We start from the raw sequence: 23221 nt of genomic DNA, 5'->3' as shown, positions 1-23221 counted from the left end.
CATCTGAGAAAAACGATGAGTAACTATTGCGATTAGAACAACGAGTCCTTGCAAAGTTTATGTCGCCCTGGCTGTACCAAATTGAAAACCTTTTCGCTTCGTATAATAAATATTCGTACGAAAATAAAAAAGAGTAATAAGAAACATCTTAGAAAAATGATGCGAAACTATTGCGATAGGACACCTGCTGTTTCTTGCAAAGTTTACGTCGCATTCGATGCGCCGAATTGAGAATTCTTTTATAAAGGTAAAGTACATGTGTGGGAATATGAAACGGAGCATTGCTCAATATGAAATTAATATTCTATATCGGCCTAGAAAAACTTTATGTGTAATTGCAAATTTACGTCACACTGACGGGACTGAATTTCAAATCCTTTTGCATGGCAATGTTTCGCTTCATTTTTGCACGTATTTTGACTATGCGAAAGAGCTTTGATAAAGTATGAGAGAGAGAGAAAGGATGAGAGAGAGAAAGTGTGAGAAAGAGTGTGAGAGAGATAGAGTGTGAGAGAGAGAGGGTGAGACAGAGAAAGAGAGAGAGAGAGAGAGAGAGAGAGAGAGAGAGAGAGAGAGAGAGAGAGGGGGGGGGGAGAGGGGGGAGAGGGAGGGGGAGAGAGAGAGAGAGAGAGAGAGAGAGAGAGAGAGAGAGAGAGAGAGAGAGAGAGAGAGAGAGAGAGAGAGAGAGAGAGAGGAGTGTGAAAGGGTGGAGTGTGTGAGAGAGAGGAGAGTGTGAGAGGGAAGGAGAGAATGGTAGGGAGATTGAGTGTGAGAGAGGAAAGGAGAGAAAGAGAGAGAGAATATGAGAGAGAGATTGTGTGAGAGAAAGTGTGTGAGAGATTGATTGATTTGATCTTTATTAGCCTTCTCAGCTATTACAATACACTTGAAAATCCTATGAACTAACTTAACACTAACTTACTCTTAAAATATGCTTTTTTAGTTTTCGTTTAAAATACTCCAATCTCTCACAATACTTTATCTCCATCGGTAAATTGTTATATATCTTTATTCCATTATAAAACATACATTTCTGCGTATTCTTTGTTCGTCGAAATTGGATCACAATATTTTCCCCTTGCCTCGTTTACCTACCACTTATGTTACTCACTATTTGTATCTTATTTCTCTAATAATAGGGCAAGAGGCCTTTTACTGTTTTAAAAATAAATATACCTGTGTTATAGTACCTCTGTCTCACAGACATAACTTGTAACGATTGCAACATACGTACTACCTCAGTATCCCGTCTGCACTGAAGTATGACCCTCATAGCCCGATTTTGCGCTATTTGTAACTTATCTAATTGTGCTTCGCCCATCCCAATTAATATGGTCGCACAATATTCAAAGTGAGGCGCAATAATCGATTTATATACAATGCATCTTATATACGCCGATATACTATTACCCATCCTGTTCAAGAAACTTGTTCTTTTTTCTATCTTCTTACACATATAATCGCAATGCTCATCAATTTTCAATTTGTTATCAATGATTACACCGAGATATTTTATTTCTTCCACCTGTTCTATTGGTATCCCATCCATACATTTCACTACAGTACACACTTTCAGCTCTTTCCTCACACCCCTTACAACCATATATTTTGTTTTATTTGCATTTAACTTTAATCCATTTACCTTTAACCATTTTTCAACTTTATTAAACATAAAATTCATTTTTTGTTCAACTTCATTACAACTTACACTGGTTGTGTACAATATAGTATCGTCTGCAAACAATTTTATCCTACATCCTTCTGAGCAGCTTTTAACTATATCATTTATATATATAATGAACAATAAAGGTCCCAATACAGAACCCTGTGGGACTCCATGCTTAGTTTCAAGTAGATTAGATATTCTATCCCCAAAACGCACTTGTTGCCTTCTATTATCTAAATAAGATTGAAACCATTCCAACACCGTTCCTCTGATTCCATATTGATATAATTTTTCTATTAGTCTTTCTCTGTTTATAGTCTCAAACGCTCGTTTCAGATCCATAAATACTACTCCTATCATCATCCTCTCACTGGTTATTAATTTCCATTCATCTATAATCATTTGTATCGCCGTTTCACACGAGTGTTGCTTTCTAAATCCCGATTGATTCTCCGTAATGATGTCATTGCTTTCTAAATGTAAATCTATCTGTTCTTTAACAATAACTTCCAGTACTTTTTCATATGTCGGTAGAATATTAATTGGTCTATATTCACTTGCAGTCCTAGGTTTAGCCACTTTTGGTATCGGAACAATCGTAGACGTTTTCCAACTATTTGGACACTGACCCTTTTTTAAAGAGTCATTAATTACTTCTACAAATTCATCCTTACATGAAATTCATTACATGAAATATTGATTTTAGTATCTTGCTCGAAATTCCTTCCTCCGTTCCCTTTTTGTTAGGTAAACTCGTAACAACTTCCTCTAGATATTTTGTTTCAATCATTTGAAAATCCTCTATGACATTTCTTACTTCTATCTCATATATAGTTCCTTTACCTAATTTATTTCTTTCTGTTTCTATAGAATCCACTATATTATTAATGCTATATTATTAATGCACATAAAATAAATTAAATTTATCTTCTATATTGTACTCTTTTATATCACTTATATGGTCTATTATCTTAAAATTTATATCTAAATTTATATTCTCTGTCTCACCACTTTCCCCTATCTCACCTTTAATTAGTTTCTTTAAATTTTTCCACATAATCCTGGGATCATTCTTATTTTGCTCTATCGTACTTTCATAATATTCCCTCTTTCTGTCTTTAATAAGTTTGACTACAGCATTTCTCTTCTTCCTATACTTTAACCAATCCTGCTCTTCGTATATACTGCTCTACAATAAGTCTTATCTCTTGCCTCTGTCGCCAGTCTAATCTCATCCGAGAACCACTTTTTTCCCAACCATACGCTTGGAATTCTAAACTCTTTCTTTGGAGCTACTATATTTAGTGTACCCACTATACTATTAATTAACTTATCTGCCCTCTTATCAACATTTAAACCTTGCCCTTGTACCACTTTCCTTCCCAGCAAGTTTAGGAATTTGTCTATATCAAATTTACTATTCTTATAACTCTTATAAATTTACTATTAAAGGACTATTAGTCCCTACTATTATATACTCTGAACTTACTTTTCGATTTAATCACTTTTAATTCTACCTGCAGCTACACATGATCAGTTATTTTGGATTTGTCGAGTACTTTAACCTTTATCTTATTATTAGCAAAGACCAAATCTATAATTGTTTTACTATCTTTTGTAACCTCGTAACTCGTCCGATAGTTGACATACTGTTTTATGCCCAAGCTAAGCATTGCCGTTCTTAGTTTATTTTCATAGAAGGAAGACTCCTTCATCCAATCTATATCTATATTAAAATCTCCGCTTAATATATATTCTCCTTTAACCATGTTTGCTACACCTTCTAAAAAGAGAGAAAGAGTGTAAGAGAGGGAGAGCATGTAAGAGACAGAGAGTGTGAGTGAGAGAGAGTGTAAGAGAGAGGACAGTGTGAGAAGAAGCACAGTGTGAGGGAGGGAGTGAGAGAGAGGGGGTTTGTGTGTGTGTATGTGTGTGTGTGCGCGCACGCGCGCGTGTGTGTGTGTGGCGCGTGTGTGTGTGTGTGTGCGCGTGTGCGTGGCGCGTGTGCGTGTGTGTGTGAGAGAGAGGGGGGAGAGAGGGGGAAAGTGGGAGAGAGGGAGAGGGATGGAGAGAGGGAGAGAGGCAGGGAGAGAGGGTGAGAGTTAAAGAGAAAGAAAGAGTGAGGAAGAGAAAAAGAGAGGAAGAGAAAAGGGAAAGTGATAGAGTGATGAGGAGAGGGAGGGAGGGGAGAGTCAGCTTCTATATTCAGAACCGTCTTGAATTCATCTTCAAATGCTTTTTAGCCAATAGAACGATGCATATATCATCTGAAGATGAACTTAAGATGGTCTGGAATAGAAATGTTAAACGTCGAAATTCATTGGTTATACGGTTACGCGTTACTATGTAGAAAATGTATCATGGAATATCAAATTATACGCCTAATACATCGTATGTTGGAGTCGGATATTATTAAACTTATATTACACTACAGGGATTATTTTTATGATTTATAATATTTATTCTAAACTTTAATATGAATAAGCTAAAATGGCGCGCGCGTAGCGCGCGCTTATAGTGTTCTAGTAACAGAAATAAAATCGTGTCGAAAGATCTTTTCTTAGTCCATGAAAAGAAAGCTTTCGCATTTTGCCTTAACTGGTCGGACAACGTTTGGTCTTGCCTTAATCGGTTGGACAGTATCACAGTCTTACTTTCTGATCGTTTTTAGGGATTTTTGAGGTATTTTTTACGGTTTGGAAACAACTGTGACGTCCCAAGATGATCGTAATATATACTTTAGACTCGATGAATCAAATACTAGTATTAGAACCTATTTTGAATGGCTCTACTACATGGGCTGAAAAGTCTTTGGCTTAACAATGAAAAAACGATTTTTTTAATGAAAAAAGTGTTTTATTCCTCGACATAATCTCCATTTAGAGTAATGCACTTAGTGTAACGGTCCGCTAACATTTCGATGCCGGTCTTATAGTGCTCGGTGTCAAGTCCCTTAAAATAGGCATTTGTTTCCAACTTGACCTCCTCATTCGAGTAAAATCTTTTACCAGCGAGCCACTGCTTCAGTCGGGGAAAAAGGAAATAGTCGCTGGGGGCCAGGTCTGGAGAATACGGGGGATGCGGGACCAATTCATAGCTTTAAATTTTTTTAATTTATCGGTCGTATCGCGAGCCGAGTGAGCTGGAGCATTGTCTTGGTGAAACAAAATTTTTTTCTTTGCCAAATGTGGCCGTTTAACCTTGACCTCGTCGTCCAATCGATCCAGTAATGTACAGTAATATTCTTTATTGATAGTTTTACCATGTTCAAGATAATCAATGAATATTATGTTATGCGCATCCCAAAAAATACTGGCCAAAACCTTGCCGGCTGATTGTTGTGTCTTCGGGCGCTTCGGACGGCTTTCACCAGGCAATAACCACTCCGCTGACTGCCGATTGGACTCCGATATGTAGTGATGGATCCATGTTTCATCCATTGTGACAAATCGACGCAAAAACTCCTTCTTATTGCGGTTAAACAGGGCCAGATTTTGCTTTGAAAGTCGAACACGTTCCGCTTTTTGCTCAATTGTCAAAAAACGCGGCACCCAACGAGCGCAAAGCTTTTTCATGTATAAATATTCATGAATGATATGATCAACGCGTTCCTTTGAGATGCCTATGATGTTAGCTAGCTCACTCAATTTCATTTTGCGGTCATTCAACACGATTTCACTGATTTTGTGGATGTTTTCTGGAGTAACTCATTTAGTAACCATGAAAGAAGGAGGGCGTACTAGGTGGCGACGGGACGCCGTGCGTTCGGGACCTGCATCTCCTTTTTCGTTCCGAGGAGAGAAAAATATCGAGAGCGCGGTAGTCGCTAGACCGGGAATCGAACCCGGGTCTTTCGCTTGCCGAGCGACTGTTCTAGACCACTGAGCTATCTGACGCTCCACGCTCACGACACTCTCCCCTCTCCAGATAACGTTGAGAGATGTCGTTCGGAAGCGACATCTCTAGCCTCATTTGGCCTTCCTGAACGTGGTGCATCATTTGTGCTCGTACGGTTACGACGAAACTCAGCAAACCAATATTTGATGGTTGAATTCGGTGGGGCAGATGTGCCGTAACATTTATCAAGCCATGCCTTTGCTTCAACAGTGTTTTTTCCCATCAGGAAGCAATGTTTAATCAAAACACGAAATTCACTTTTTTCCATAGTAAAGATAAATTCAGAGGTAACGTCACTTCGAAAGCTATAACTTGTACACGAGTCAACGAAATATCATGAAATTTTTACAGCATCTAAGTTAAGGTTGGTACTCTATAGGAAATATAAGGATTTTTAGTTTGTGGCGCCATCTATATGTCAGGCCAAAGACTTTTCAGCCTATGTAGTATATCCAGCACATCGGAATACTTGCTTTTGATCGTTTTTAGAGATTTTTGAGCTGTTTTTAGGGTTCGAAAAAACTATGAAGTTGAAGGGCAATTCTGATCTTACAAGGGGGGACGCATCGACCGGGAAACGGTTTGGAACGAAACTTACGGAGTTAATAGTACTTGACTACTAATAACTCATGGTAATAGCATACGACGCAATACCTCTTCGTTTTCGAGAAAAAACGGTCTAAAGAAAAGAGCCAACAAAGTGTACGAGTTAATAAGAAAGAAATTCAACGAAGCAGCGTAGCGCAGCAGCGAAGGTAACGAACTACCGAGCTGACGGGCTGAGGTTCGATCCCTGCTGTATGGTTTTTTTTATTCTGTAAGTATAAAAGTGAAACAGAAAACATTAATAAGTAATAAAACTGCGTTTCTTAAATATATTAGTGTTTGTTAAATATACTATTAATAATTTAAATTGCAAAAAAACCGTAAATCTTATCTATAAAATATATAGTGTATGAGAACATTTTTATATAATAATTGCAATGGAAATAGGAGTAAAAATATATTATATTTTCGCTGGAGGATTTTTCGATAATAATACATTATTCTCGTAAATAGAATTCGCATATATGAGAGCATTAGTGAATTCACCTTTAAAATCTTCATTTTCAAAAGATCTTTCTTCTAGCGATTCTACATCAACTATTTTGCTTGTTGAAGGATTCTTTGATATTGTTATGATATATATAATTTAAATATGATCACCGAATTGCTCTGTATCACTAATAAACGCACACTGCTGCTTGCTCTACTGACGACTGTTCCGATGCTCGAATTATTTCGTCATTCTTAACGATCGTTTAGAATGATACAAAGGAAGTTTCTGGAGAGGGATTGCCAGAAGAGATAAAGACACAACACAACTTCAACACAACTTCAACTTTAACACGACTTCTACACAATATAGAGAGTTGTAACAGAAATAAATATTTTATATATACAATATAAGATTACGAAAAATTATCTCATATTAGTTTAACCCTTTGCGATCGGCCGATTTCGAAGAGATCGATAAACATGGATATCTGTAAGTTGATCTAAACATTTGAATCTAGCATCGGGAGGATAGTTTTCTTTCATTATCGCTAGCCTCATTTGCCGTGCCGCACGCCAGGCGATCATGAATGCCAGCCTGGCGGCATCGACTTCTACGACGACTTACGAATGCCGCCACTGTGGTGGCATCGACCGCAAAGGGTTAGTAGCATTCCTATATATTTTATAACAATATTTTTATTCTTATTTCCATTGCAATTATATAAAAATTTTCTCATACACTATATATTTTATAGATAAGATTTACGGTCTTTTTGCAATTTAAATCATTAATAATATATTTAACAAACACTAATATATTGAAGAAACGCAGTTTTATTATTTATTAATGTTTTCTGTTTCATTTTTATACTTACAGAATAAAAAAAAACCATACAGCAGGGATCGAACCTCAGCCCGTCAACTCGGTAGTTCGTTACCTTCGCTGCTGCGCTATGCCGCTTCATTGAATATTCTTATTAACTCGTACACTTTGTTGGCTCTTTTCTTTAGACCGTTTTTTTCTCGAAAACGAAGAGGCATTGCGTCGTATGCTATTACCATGAGTTATTAGTAGTCAAATACTATTAACTCCGTAAGTTTCGTTCCAAACCGTTTCCCGGTCGATGCGTCCTCCCCTTGTTAGATTCGGATTTAGCAGATCAAAATATATGAGCTATCGTATTTTACGTTGAAAATTCTAGGTTTCACATATTTTGATTGAAAATACATTATGGTTCTCGTGTATCTTTCGGTATATTTAGTACCACCTGGAAGCCACTACTTTGAACTTCCGGAAAGGCCATGTTGCTTCTAGAAGTGTTCAAGTAGACGAACAATTCGAGCCCTTACTCGTCCCGATCCGATGCGTCAATTTTTGAGGACGTTAATGATCCGGTTGACGCGAAACGTCCCATATAAATAAACATAATTTTTAGAAAAATAATTTCTGGCTAATAAATAAGATCCAAATAATTATTGAAGCTTTAGTACGAAATAACCGCTAATTGCTATAATTATAATTGTACATGTAATTGAAAAATGTGTAAAATAGGCGGATAGAATTCGGGAAACATGAGGCCTGTCATCTTGTCGTAGCTGCGTCGCAACAATACATAATAGTTTGGAATCTTCTAACTTTGGCTATAACATGGAGCGTATCTTTGAGTATTGTCAACCTTACGTACGACCCGAAGTCTACTCATATGGCAGCATTTACATCTGATAATTCATGTACGTCACAATAGGTTTTTTCTTTTTTGCATGGTGATACATAATAGTATATAAGTATATAATAGTTTAAAGCCTTTATTATACAGAGTTTTCTAAGAGAAACCTCTTAATATTGGGTTGTTCGGAAAATAATTTTGGTTTTTTGCATGAAAATGAAAGACGATATTTTTAATAGAAAGCAAAGTTTTATTTGGTTAAGTATTGACTATTTTGTTCTAACACCTTTTGCCATATTTGAAGTAATAACATGATTCCACGCTTGTAAAACTTCTGGGCCTTATTGGAACTGGATTATTAGAAACTGACTCTGAATTGAGGTTTTTGACACCTTTGAATCGAAATTTTTATCGTCCAAAGAATTTTGCAGTGATCGAAACAAGTGATAATCGAATGGTATCAGATCAGATGAATATGATGGATACAGTAGCAAATCCCATCCAAGCGCTAATAGCTTCTGGCGAGTCATTAAACTTGTGTGAAGTTTGGAGTTGTCATGATGAAACACATTTTTTCTGTTCGCCAATTCTGGTCTCTTTTGCTTGATGGAATCATCTAATTTGTCCAATTGATGACAGTACACATTCGAATCGTTTGGTTGTTTGGTAGCAGCTCAAAAGAAACCATTCCTTTCCAATAATATCAAACAGAGGGCATTACTTTCTTTTGATGGATATCAGCTTTCGATGTGTTTTGAGCTGGTTCTTCATATCTGCTCCATGATCTTTTGCAGTAATATTGTTGTACACAATCAATTTTTCATCTCCAGCTATGAATTGCTTCAGAAATAGATCGTTTTCTTCACGTTTCAATAGCAAATCGCAGATGGTAATGCGACGACTCAAATCTCTTCTTCTGAGAATGTATGGAACCCAAACATCGAGTTTTGAAAAGAAACCAAGTTGTTTCAAATGCTCATGCACGGTCGAATTCGATAAATTCAATCTCTCAGCAATTTTTCGTGTTGTTAAATGACGATTTGCATCCACCAATGACTTTATTTGGTCCTCATCAGCCTCAACGGACTTTCCAAAAGCCCGTGGTGCATCTTTGAGGTTCGAAATTCCCAAACGAAATTTCGAAAACCAATTTTGATACTGTTCAGTAAACACATCTTCTCCATATACAATGTACAACTTTTTTCTTGCTTACGCTGCATTTTTGCCTTTACAGTAATAAAAAAGCAAAATTTGACGAAAATACGTTGGTTTCCATTTTCTATATAACGTCAAACAAAAACAACTTGACAGATTCTAAAACTTTTTTTCAAATGAAGCTTAAAATATGTATTATAAAAATGTAAAATAATTTTCTGGTTTAGAATGAAGTTAACTGCTTAAAAAGACAACTAATATCATGTATTTGAAAAAACCGAAATTATTTTCCGAACAACCCAAATTTTTTTAAATATGCATTTTTGAGAAGCAAGTTTCATTCAAAAGTTGCAGGGTTTTAAGTAACGTATTATATAATAATATTAGTATGACCTTGAACAGTATTGTCAAAGTTACATAAAGGTCATCTTTGATTTCTTAAATGGAGCTCTTTATTTTTCATTATACAGGGTGTTCAAAACCACCTGTCCACTCCTAAAATCTAGAAAATTTTTTTTGGGGATCTGAACAATTTTTATAGCTATGTCGGGTACTCTTTTGATTGGTGATATTATCAACTTCCGGGTCCGACTGGAAGTGGGTTATCCAGACCGAAAGATCGTTTTTTTAAATGGAACATGCATATTTTTTTTTACGGATTCCAATTCTACGCATAAAAAAACGTCATTTTGGTTTGAAAAATTTTTTTCGAAAACATCATTTTTGACCTCTAAATGACCTTTACATTTGAGCTCGGGTCCGGTCCGCACGAAACCCCTTTCAAATTTCAGGGACTGAATTGTCGAGAAAATAATGTCAACTTACGTATTTCTCGATTTTCTGTTAGATAGTACTGTTATTTTCTCGACAATTCAGTTCCTGAAGTTTGAAAGGGGTTTCGTGCGAACCGGACCCAAGCTCAAATGTAAAGGTCATTTAGAGATAAAAATGACGTTTTCGAGAAAAATTTTTAAAACCAAAATTACGTTTTTTTATGCGTACAATTGGAATCCGCAATAAAAATATGCATGTTCCATCTATAAAAAACGATCTTCCGGTCTGGATAACCCACTTCCGGTCGAAGTCAGAGGTTGATAATATTGTTGTGCCCGCGCGTGAAAGAAATAACTCGGGATAAACTAAACGAGAAAAGCTTTATTTACAGCCAAGAAAAACGGATCTTAATCAATCTCAAAATAATCGCACGAATTCGCTTTACGTCCGTACGCCGTGACAGGACTAGAGCGACTCTCCCTAGTTGTTAGTAAACAAACTCCTTGACAACGATAACAGCTGTCAAACATTCTCTATATGCCTTCTTCACAGTCTTCTCCCAAGAGCGTGGGAACAACACGTTCCCCAAAGGCGTGGGCACAACAATATCACCAATCAAAAGAGCGTACCCGACATAGTTATTAAAATTTTTTAGATCCCCAAAAAAATTAATTTTCTACATTTTAGAAAGGGTGGACGGATGGTTTTGGACACCTTGTATAATTTTGTAGCTTATCTCGAGAGCTTTCCAAAACATAATAAAGTATTTTTCCGTTAAGCATTTTTCGTTACGAAGTTACAAGTTATGAGGTTTGGAAATTACAGTACAGTTGGCATGCCGCGGTATTAATATTATTCAACGTGTGCCGCATGGAAGTTACACGGTCGGATTTACATCTCTTTTGTGTATATGCGTTTGTGTAGATGCGCACGTATGAGTGGGTGGATGGATATTTGGCTGGTGTTTGTGAGGATAAGTTACAGGATGGATAAGGACTGAGGACTATCATCCTTTCTCTTTAATGACTCAAAACTTTCTGTCCCGCATTTTTGTTTTAGCGTATTAACCCATTAACGCCCAAAAGTCCTAAAATATTAGCCATATTTTGTGTAGAGAAACTGTATTTTGTGTAAAGAAACATATTATATAAGGTTGGAATAGCATTTCCTTATGTTTTCGGGGTCGTTCTACAAGATTCCGGCATCAGAATTCGTTTAGATTCACAATAAAATCAAATATGGCGAAATTTTTGGAAAAAGTGAAAAATCGACAATTTTATTTTTTTACAAGCTTGATTTTGTATCAAAAACATTACTTTGATACAGATACAAGTGTCACATCTTGTCTAAAAAATGTTGAACTTTCAAGGTATGCATTGGTGAAAATGTGAATTCAAGATGACTGCCTGAAAATGACAGTTTGAGCGAAAAAAACTAAAAAAATAATGTATTTTTAGAATAACTTCGCAAAATCCTAGTATTTAGCATCAATTTAGTACCCAGGGTAATGATTTTAGGATATTTGTTGACAACTAATTCATATTAGAGAATTTCAAAATGGCGGGTCCAAGATGGCGACTAAAAGGTATGAATTATCGTGAAAATTTTCAGATTTTCATGAATTTTCTTGTATTATTTTCATATTCATGAATTATTTTCAAGACGTACACACGTACATATACAGGGTGGGTATCCGGCCCAAACCGTGCGGAGTAGTATGCCTGCGATGCCCACAATGCATGCCCACTGAGCGTTTATTCACTCATTTATTTAACAATTTTTCTCAAAACTTTACGTAGTCGATTTCTATTTTTTCTCGTCCGTTGTACTTATTTCAATGTTTTTTATGTTTTTTATAAAGTTTGTAAGTTTATAATTACCCACCCTGTATATGTGCATGTGTACGTCTTGAAAATAATTCATGAATATGAAAATAATACAAGAAAATTCATGAAAATCTGGGAATTTTCACGCTAATTCATGCCTTTTAGTCGCCATCTTGCACCCGCCATTTTGAAATTCTCTAATATGAATTAGTTGTCAACAAATATCCTAAAATCATTACCCTGGATACTAAATTGATGCTAAATACTAGGATTTTGCGAAGTTATTCTAAAAATACATTATTTTTTTAGTTTTTTTCGCACAAACCGTCATTTTCAGGTAGCCATCTTGAATTCACATTTTCACCAATGCATACCTTGAAAGTTCAACATTTTTTAGACAAGATGTGACACTTGTATCTATATCAAAGTGACGTTTTTGATACAAAATCAAGCTTATAAAAAAATAAAATTGTCGATTTTTCACGACATTTTTTCAAAAATTCCGCCGTATTTGATTTTATTGTGAATTTAAACGAATTCTGATGCCGGAATCTTGTAGAACAATCCCGAAAACATAAGGAAATGCTATTCCAACTTTATATAATATAATTTCTCTACATAAAATACAGTTGCAAAGTAAGGTTAATATTTTAGGACTTCTGGATTAATGGGTTAATGGGTTAAATTAAATGGTGATCTGGGTTAAAAGGTTAATGGGTTAAATTAAATGCTGAAAGTGGCTCCCATTCACTTCCAGATAATATGCTATAATAATATTTGATAAAACATAGGAATGACTCTATGATTACAATGGACTGTGGACTATTGCTGGACTGTTGCGTGTACACGCTCGCAAAACCTACGTACTTACTTATTAGTATGAGCTCGCAGCATTCACCATCGAGCATCAAATAGTCGCTCATGAGTCCGACTTATATGCCAACGAATCTCATGTACTCGTTAGCATTTATGATCCTTATTCGTTCTGTAACTTATTCTCACAAACACTCGCAAACATTATCTAAAGACCCATGTGCCCATCCATCCACTATGCACACACACACACACACACGCACACACACACATACACACACACACATACACACACACACACATACACACACGCGCGCGCGCACGCACACGCACACGCACACACGCAGCAGGCCTATTCTGTAATTTCTTACCGACAATATCACTAGCATATGTTATTGCGCATCTTTTCTGCCATATATTATACTTGCGCAACATCAGTCAGACAGTGTCATTATCATTAACCCCTTGACTGTGGATGACGTGTATAGCCGCATGAAAAAGTCGTGCCACCAGTGTGGATGACGTGTATACACACATCGAAGAAGAAAATAGTAAAACTATTATTTTTTGCATATAGGTGGGTATCTATATGTTTTTGAGGTCGCTGAATCCGAATTTGATATCAAAATTCCTAAATTCAAAATGGCGGATCCAACATGGCGAGTCAAAGTTATAAAAATAATCGGATTTTTATGGAAGTGGGTATCTATATGTTTTTGGGGTCGCTGAATCCGAATTTGATATCAAAATTTCGAAATTCAAAATGGCGAATCCAACATGGCAAGTCAAAACTATAAAAATCATGAAAATCTGATTTTCAAAATTTAGATCCGCCATTTTTATTTTAAAATTTTGATATCAAATTTGGATTCAGCGATCCCAAAAACATATAAATACCGACTTTCATTAAAATCTGATTATTTTCATAATTTTGACACACTATGGTCGATCCGCAATTTTGAATTTCGGAATTTTAATATCAAATTTGTATTCAGCGACCCCAAAAACTCTTATTATAAAGATATCATAAAGAAAATTCGACATTTTTTCCAACACAAAAATGGCACGACTAGTACTTTTCTGCCTCCATAGTCAAGGGGTTAAAGAGAATATACTAGGGAGGGTCATTGAAATCATTAAATATACGGAAGTGATGAACTGTGGGATTCATCTTTTTATCCTTATTATGTATTATATATCCTTATTAGACATATCGTTTTAACATGTCATGCGTGCGCGCGCGCGCGCGCACACGCGCACACACGCACACACACACACACACACACACACACACACACACACACACACACACCACACACCACCACACCACACACCACACACCACACACACACACACACACACACACACACACACACACACACACACACACGCACGCACGCACGCACGCACGCACGCACGCACACACACATACACACACGCACACGCATGCACACACACGCACGCACGTACACACACGCACACACACGCACGCACACGCACGCACGTACACATACGCACACACGCACGCACGCACACACACACGCACACACACACACACACACACACACACACACACACACGCACACACACACACCAGAGGTGTAAATTCGATCGTGTAACCTTTAGTACACCTTAAGTAGTGCTAATGCCGCAGCATGCCAGCGGTATTGTAACTTTCAAGCCTCGTAACTCGAAAAGTGCTTAACAAAAAAATAATTTATTATAGTATTTTGAGAAGCTTTCGAAATAAGCTACAAAATAATTCGGATAATAATCAACATTATATTATCTAATATAAATTTAAAAAGGAAAATATATATTTCATTTTACTTGCAACATTTATTCATTATAATTTCACATTATATTAGATCATATTAATATCACATATAAATATCAGATATTGATATCATTATTAAGAGGTATTTCATAATTTTGGAAAGTCCTAGATAAAAAGTTTTATCAACGACAAGTGTGAAAAAAATGAATTTTATGATATGATATTTTTGTAATATGTTTTATGTCAGTCTCACTTTTTGTCGATAAACCGTCAACTACTTTTATTTTCTATATTCTGTTAGCGTTCTTATCTTACTATTAAGTTAAATTGCTAGTATTAAGTTACTAAGTATTAAATTATTATTATTACTACTATAAATAACATTTATTATTATAAACATTATTATGCTACATACATTTCAAAATTTTTAAGTTAGATAAATAAGATCCTGATAAAGATTGAATTATCCTAATAAATCATTAAAGAAATAATGATAATTAGGCTCCTGACTATGCCATTCAGCCTTTGCTTGTATTTTTTTTATTTCTGCATGTATTATTTTATATTGGTAACTATCTTGATTTTTTAATTTTCTTCGTATCTCCATTAACTCTAGAATCTAATCCCCGTCATCCATTTCTGCTTCTTATCATATCTCCTCTCTTTCTGTATTGTCTGTTGTATAATTTATACAGCCGTCTGCAATATAGAATTTTTCATCTTTCGAGTGCCCATACTCGGGGTCATTGTATTTATAAGTCATTATCATTATTGTCCATAATTGCCTCGGGAAAAATAATGCGGTTGTTTTCCATTGCCTTGCGCATCGTAGCGATGTGACTTTTCCGTTGTTGCAACTCCGCTTACATATGTTTGACATCGAACCCTTACGAAAGTAAATCTTCAATGGCCTCGATACAATAATACCAACGCTGCTGCCCGTTGCTATTTATCGTGACCTTGATAAAGGGACCCTTACAGGTTGCCTACCTCTCGGGTTAAGAAGAATCTGGAGTTCATGTGGGCACTCAATTCCCTGTAGGACTGTCGAGCTCCTATCTGCTGCCTGCGGATAATTAGGCATTATAATATACCAAATATCAAATAAATAACTGGATATACATCTTTCATCACTTCTTTCATTGATATACCCATATTTACTTGATACGATACTTATTACTTGCTTGATATTTAATTTACTATAATGTCTAATTATCAGTTTCTTTATAAATATTTATTAGGACTATTCAGTTTCTACCTTATTTATCTTAACTTGAAAAATTGTTAAATGTACGTAGAAAAAGAACACATACATTACATTCAATTACATCCAATTATGTCCAGTAGATCTATTATTATCTTAAAACCAATTTCTCGATATTTTATTAACAAGAGAACTGCACGAAATGTAGATAATTGATTTAGCTGAATTTTTGTAAGTAGGTTAAAAATTGAAAAATATTCCATCCGTTTTTTTTCTGTTTGCTCAGATACTTAATAATTTTGAAATTATTTAATAATAAAGTTTAGGCAATTAGATAGTGAGCAAAATAAAGTGTACGCTTGTCAAGAGCCACAGTAATGGGACGGTCGCTTGATTAACAAGGAGATAACGCAACCTGTTTCATCGATTTCAACACGAGTCATAGTACACTCGATAGCTATGATGCCGTGTATAAACGCCCTAACATAATATGCGTGAATGCGTCTTTGTTTACGAGTAATTTGCAGTTAAAGTTTGGCTCGCGGAGCCGTGCCCCACACAGGGCGCAAGATACGACACTCTTTCACGAAGCCGGCGTGGCTGAGCAGACAAAGGCTCCCGCGCCGCGAACACACGCGCTGACAACGGCGTTTGAGTCCCGCCGACGACTGGTTCATTTTTTTTTTCGTATGTAAAGACATGTAATAAATATTTTTATGTTGTTCTTATGTATAATTCCTTTTTTTGTTTCTACGCTATTAATCAAGGCTAATTAGGAGAGTCAGGTCTTTCAAATATGAACACAACTTTTTTATTAATTACAATAAAATGTTTTTGTCCGTATCAAAACACATACCAGGTGTGTCGGTAATTCCTTTCCGGTTTTTTCGCTAAAGAAAACACGTTATTTACAATGGACAGTTAAAATATATTTATTCAAAGTATTGGCCATTTGATTCTATACATTTTGCCCATCTCTCAGGCAATTTATGGATGCCATTCCAAAAGAACTGTTTCTCCTTTGAGCTAAACCATTCATCGAGCCATTTTTTAACTTCTTCGAAATCGGCGAAGTATTGCTCTGCAAGCGCGTGCCCCATCAATGCGAAAAGGTGGTAGTCGGATGAAGCCAGGTCTGGAGAGTACAGCGGGTGCGATAAAACTTCCCATCCAAGTGATTTCAACACTTCTTTGACTGGTTTTGGTATATGAGACGGCGCGTTGTCATGCTGCAAAATCACCTTATCATGTCTTTGAGCGTATTGTGGACGTTTTTCGATCAATGCACAGTTCAAATTGATCATTTGTTGTTGGTAGCGATCAGTATTAACTGTTTCTCCAGGTTTCAACAGTTCATAATATACGACACCAACCTGGTCCCACCAGACACAGAGCATGGTCTTGCGACCAAAGCGATTTGGCCTTGCAGTCGATGGGCCGCCTTCGCCAGGTGATAACCATGATTTTTTTCGCTTGGGATTTTCGAAATAAATCCATTTTTCATCACCCGTTACTATTCGATGCAGAAATGACTTCCTTTCATACCTTTGAAGCAGCATTTCACTGACGATTTTTCGATTTTCCAATTGCCTGTCATTCAATTCATGTGGCACTCATCTTCCCATCTTTTGGATCTTTCCCATCGCTTGTAATCGTTCACAAATTGCTACTTGGCTCACATTCAACTTTTCTGCCAATTGTTTTTGAGTTTGTGTTGGGTCTTCATCCAATAACTCCTGCAATTCCGCATCTTCAAACGTTTTCGGCCTACCAGTACGTCGTTTTTTGTCTTGAACGTTGAAATCACCACATTTGAATTGTCGAAACCACGTTTCACATGTTCTTATGGTTGGAGCATGCTCACCGTAAGTCTCTACCAGCAAACGATGACTTTCAGCAGCTTTTTTCTTTTGATTAAACAAGAAAAGTAACGCGTGCCGCAAATGCACGTTTTCAGGCACAAAACTCGACATTTTCAAAAAATTATTAATCTATAACGCTGTTATTTTAGCGGAACGTAACTTGTGTAGTTTTGAGGTTAATGTCAGTAGAATAAAATGACATATGTATCAAATCATAACATTGCATACTTATGGCTAGTGACATCTGTTACAAAAACCGGAAAGTAATTACCGACATACCTGGTACACACACACACACACACATAAGACAAATATAAGGCACACAAAGGAAAGTTACGTATTATAAAATGTGGTCATGCAGTCGCAACTCTGTGGATGGAATGCCGTATAAAAGCATGTAAAACATAGTAGTTTTTTGCACCAACTGCACGTAATGAACGCATAATTTTTTGCACAAATACATTTTGACTATATATAGTTGGTGGAAAACATATTTGATTGACGTTGTAAAATACCTCGCGACTGTCAACAAGACTGGACGGAAATTGTATCAGGACATCTGCAAATATGAATTCAATATAATTGATATTGTATACAAGGCCAATAACAATATGTACAAATATATCTTTCCATTGCTCACACATTCAATATATTTACCTCGAAGATATTCTATTGCGTCCGTCAACTCTTCTTTCGTAATATCACATTTTGCTAGATTTTGCACATAGGTGATCGTTGCTTCATCTACAAACGTGATTTCCATTTTTAACACGAGTTTTTCACTGTTCACGTTACGAAGACTGCCCAGAGAATGAAGCGAGTACGTCACAAAACATGAGAATCCCTCTGCGAGAAGGGGAAAGGGAAGAGGGTTCCTTTCCACTTGTAACGATTCTAACGGCTCTCGGGTTTCTCTCACACAAAATAATCACTGTCCGGCCATTTCTTTCCCATACCATACAAAATATTTATGCGAAATAGATTTACACAAAAAAAACATTTTATTGTAATTAATAAAAAAGTTGTGTTCATATTTGAAAGACCTGACTCTCCTAATTAGCCTTGATTAATAGCGTAGAAACAAAAAAAGGAATTATACATAAGAACAATATACAAATATTTATTACATGTCTTTACATACAAAAAAAAATGAACCAGTCGTCGGCGGGACTCGAACGCCGTTGTCGGCGCAAAAGTGTTCGCGGCGCAGGAGCCTTTGTCTGCTCAGCCGGCTCAGCCGGCTTCGTGAAAGAGTGTCGTATCTTGCGCCCTATGTGTGGCACGGCTCCGCGAGCCAAACTTTAACTGCAAATTATTCGTAAACAAAGACGCATTCACGCATATTATGTTAGGGCGTTTATACACGGCATCATAGCATCGAGTGTGCTATGACTCGTGTTGAAATCGATGAAACAGGTTGCGTCATCTCCTTGTAAATTAAAAATACATTTTCTACATGCTTTTTCAATATATATTAAATTTAGAATAACTAAAAATTGTATTAATATTAAATTTAAAAGAAATAAATGAAAAACCACATTTTACGGCAGCTAGAATCGAACTCAGAGCATTAGCTTACTAATCAGGTGACCAAGCAGCTCCACCATTACAACTCTTTGCAAGCGTCCCATTTATACTTTTTTTTGTTCACGGGGGGAAATCCTTATGGATACCTTCTCCCTTATGGGGAGGAGCGAGAATTTTGTTGGACTCTGACCGACTAAAACTCCCGGGGTGCTTGCCAGGCGGGCCGGTATGAGAGAGCTGGGGGAACTGCGCCGACATTCTCTCCCCAGCACCCCGGCCCTGGAGCTCAATCTGAGCCTTTCGTCCAAATGCCGCCTTCCCCCCTCCCCTCCCCCGGCATTGTGCGGGAAAGAGGAGCGCGGCGCCCCGATCGAGTAGGTTTGCCCGGCTGAGTTAGCCATCTTGATTATCTCGTGTGAAGGAGAGAGGGGACATCTGCCCTCTCTCCCGGCCACCCCTCGGTGACGTTAAGGGAGCGGCAAGTGGGACCCGGCCCCAATCGAGTTGGCCACTCCCCTTTTTTGCCTGGTCCGAGGGGGCGGACCCAATCATGGAAGATGGGATTCCCCATCTTTCTCTGCGGCGGCCGATGCCCCCCTGTCGGCGGACGAAGGCGAGCTCTGTATGGCCGAGGACGCCTCCGTGGAATTGAAAGTACCTCGTCCAGCGCCACTCCAATGTCGTTATCCTATGGGGAGCGCTTTCGACCTCATCGGGCACGACGAGGCCGGCGCTCCCACTCAACGGTCTCTTTGCGGGACATGACGTGCCCCGTCATGTCCCTCAAAAGAGACCGCCATAGACCAGACCTCGTCCTTTCCGATCATAGTCTGAAAAGGATCGGAAGAGGTTCGGCTCCTCGCCATCTAGTCCAGACGCAGACATGGCGCTGCTGGATCCATGCTGGGCATCTCTCCAACGTATGCTGCGCCATGTTCTCCGGCTCGGGGCAGTGGCTCGGGGTAGCATCTTGCTGTGGGCTCCTTCCGGATTCGGTGCAAGTACCGGCCAAAATATTCATGGCCTGTAAGTATTAGATGTATGAATTAATTCGGTCCGTTTTTTCTTCCAAAAAAGACTTCAGTATGAAAAAACATGAAAAAGCACACTAATCAAAGTATTTGCCACCGCTTGCTATTATTTTTCCCATCTGTCTGGCAGTTGTTACATTCCGTGACGGAAAAACGACTCGTCCTTCGAAGCAATCTATTCATTGAGCCATTTATCTATTTCTTCATAATTGTTGAAGTGCTAGTCCGAAAGCCCGTGTGCCATCGATCTGAACAATCGGATCGATCTGAACAATCGGATCTGATAATCGGATAGAGCAATGTCTGGTGAATACGGTCAAGTGTTTCCAAGGTGGCCTTCACAATCTTTCCAACATGTGGCCGAGCGTTATTGTGCTAGAAGATCACTTTGTCGTGTCTTTTTGCATATTCCGGCCGCTTATTCTTCAATGCGTTGTTTAAACGGATCAATTGTTGTTGGTAAAGTTCGGCAGTGATGGTTTGGCTCTGTTTTAATAGTTCATGATACACTACACCCTTCTGGTCCCACCATATACAGAGCATTACTTTCTTACCGTGAATATTCCGCTTTGGTATCGATGTGGGTGATTTTCCTGGGTCGCTAATGGATTTCCTTCGTTTGGGATTATCGAAATATATCCACTTTTCGTCTCCAGTCACAATACGATGCAAAAAACTTTTTCTTTTTTGCCTGGCAAGCAAGATTTCAGACATGGCTTTTCGCCTCTCGATGTCTCTTTCTTTCAGTTCGTATGGCACCCATCTTCCTTTGCAAATCTTCCCCATGGCTGCCAAACGCACAGAAATTGTTGATCGATCAACATTCAACAATTGTGCGAGCGTTGCGATTGACACGGATCTTCATCGTTTAGCGCCTGCAATTCCTCGTCCTTGAACTTCTTCGGCTGACCTGGACGAGGTTTGTCATCGACACTGAAATCATCACTTTTGAAACGTCGAAATCATTCTCTGCATGATTTATCGGTGGGAGCACTTTCACCATAAGCTTCTACGAGCATTCGATGAACTTCAGCGGGTGTTTTCTTCAAATGAAAACAGAAAATGAGAACTTCTCGGAAATGATGCTTTTTTGGCTCGAATTTCGACATTTTCGAATCAGATAAACACGATGTTATTGTTACAAACCCAAACGTTTATCAACTGAATATTATATGCCAGATATCAAAACTAAAAAATGAAGCCTTTTGTAGACATTAAAGGTTAGAAAATTACATAGTACAGCAATTGACCGCCAGATGGACCGAATTAATTCACACACCTAATGCCTGCACCAGATGGAAAGTAAGTCCATGTCCGCGCCTGCTCGCCCATTTGATGAGACAGGGCTGGACAGCCTCAGCCGTTCGGAACGCGGGTATACGGAAGTCGGATAACATGTCCGACTACCGCTTAATAACCCGAACTCTGGCCTGGGATCACAGGGCTGCAATGTTTCTGGCTGACACTGCCTCACCCTCCCTTCGGAGCTTCTTGATGAACCAATAGACAATATGGCGCTCGTATTCCAGAAACTCCAGGGGAGAAGGTCGGCCAGGGTTGTCGCCGCCATGTACGAGGTGATGCGATAATTACGAGTCGCCCTCACGACTACCGACCGCATTGCCTGACGCATCAGGCGAATGTAGTGGTCGGTGATCATTAGTCGGGATGCCCAGATAGGCGCCTCGTATAGGGCGACCGATGTAGCCACTTCGACATACAGACGGCGAGTTTTCCAGCTTGGAACCCCCAGATTATTCAGGTGGCTGGCTAACGTCAGTCCCATTTTGCGTATTCGGGGGGTCAGGCTCTTGAAATGAAATCCGAAATCCCAGCGGCTATCCAACATCTGGATTAGATATTCATCATCCCAATGTGGACACGGACATTATCCACTGCGACGTTCTTTTCTTTCTAATATACACAGAATTCCGCCGATAGTGGAAGCCACGAGCCCGATCCGACTCCATGTTATTCGTCGCCAAATTTTCTAGTTGGGCGCCAGGTACGGAAGCGGCCATACCACTGATTTTCTTATAATCATTCCGCCGAAATTAATAATCGTCGGATCGCGACTTCCGATTCCCGTCCCATGTGGGGCCGTCTAGCTTTTGGTGATTTAAGTTGGAGATGGGAAAGTTCATGAGAGGATCTTCTACGCGATAGAAACAAACTTGATCGGCTGCTTGAGTTGAACGACCAAGTGTATTTCCGATTTTACAAAATTGCCGTAGCGTCAGATTATTCCGTCCGATTTCGCTAACAACGACGAGTAATATTCAAGAGGTTTAAGCCATTGTTCGTCATTTGTTAAAAAGTTATTAACAAAAGAAGTTTCAATAATCCAGCGCAATTTTTCGAGACATTCCACATCTAAAAGTTGCAGAAGGCTACTTTGGGACACAGTACATATGAACGGGGGAAGGGCTCCGGCTCTCCTCCGTAGCCCCTCTCCAAAAAAATCCTGACGTAACCTAACTTATTGCATTTTTATATCTATGTCTACGTTATGTTTATTTTGTGTCTATGTATGTATGTAGGTATGTACGTATATAGTCGAGACATGTACTAATATATTAGCTTCTAAAATGAAGCAAAAAATCACGATGATATGAAAAAGACGAAAAAATAATCTATTTATAATGAGAAAATTATTTTCTCATCCGCCTAGCATTATTTTTGTCTTTCCTTCACATGCGATCCACGAGCCGCTCGATGCTGATAAGGGAAGTACACGAGGTATAAATCATAGATATAGCTGAATTTCTGTAACTAAACAACAAATCGAAAAACATTTGTCTCATGTTTTATTGCTTGCTGAAACACTCGATAGTTCTGAAGTTATTCGAAATTGAAGTTTAGGCAGTTAGACACAGTGCACAAAGTAGATTATACAGGATCTCATTTTAGAAAACGTACCTCGATAATTTTTCAACGAAGCATTTTCAGCAAAAATGTTTCAAACAAAAGTTATATGATTTCAA

General features: G+C 38.0%; 1 protein-coding gene across 1 annotated transcript in view; it reads left to right on the top strand.

The window, feature by feature from the left end:
* l(2)05287 (WD repeat-containing protein l(2)05287) overlaps positions 1 to 23221 on the top strand; it is a 106431-nt gene that overhangs the window by 8780 nt on the left and 74430 nt on the right. The window contains exon 11 of the mRNA XM_025305585.1: positions 8154 to 8332. Coding sequence (XP_025161370.1) covers positions 8154 to 8332 — 179 coding nt within the window. The remainder of the gene's footprint in view (positions 1 to 8153; positions 8333 to 23221) is intronic.

The sequence above is a fragment of the Harpegnathos saltator genome, unplaced genomic scaffold (assembly GCF_003227715.2).
Source record: "Harpegnathos saltator strain DR-91 unplaced genomic scaffold, Hsal_v8.6 scaffold701, whole genome shotgun sequence".
NCBI lineage: Eukaryota > Metazoa > Arthropoda > Insecta > Hymenoptera > Formicidae > Harpegnathos > Harpegnathos saltator.
The sequence above is the reverse complement of the archived record's forward strand: the minus strand, read 5'-3'. Positions and strand labels throughout refer to the sequence as shown.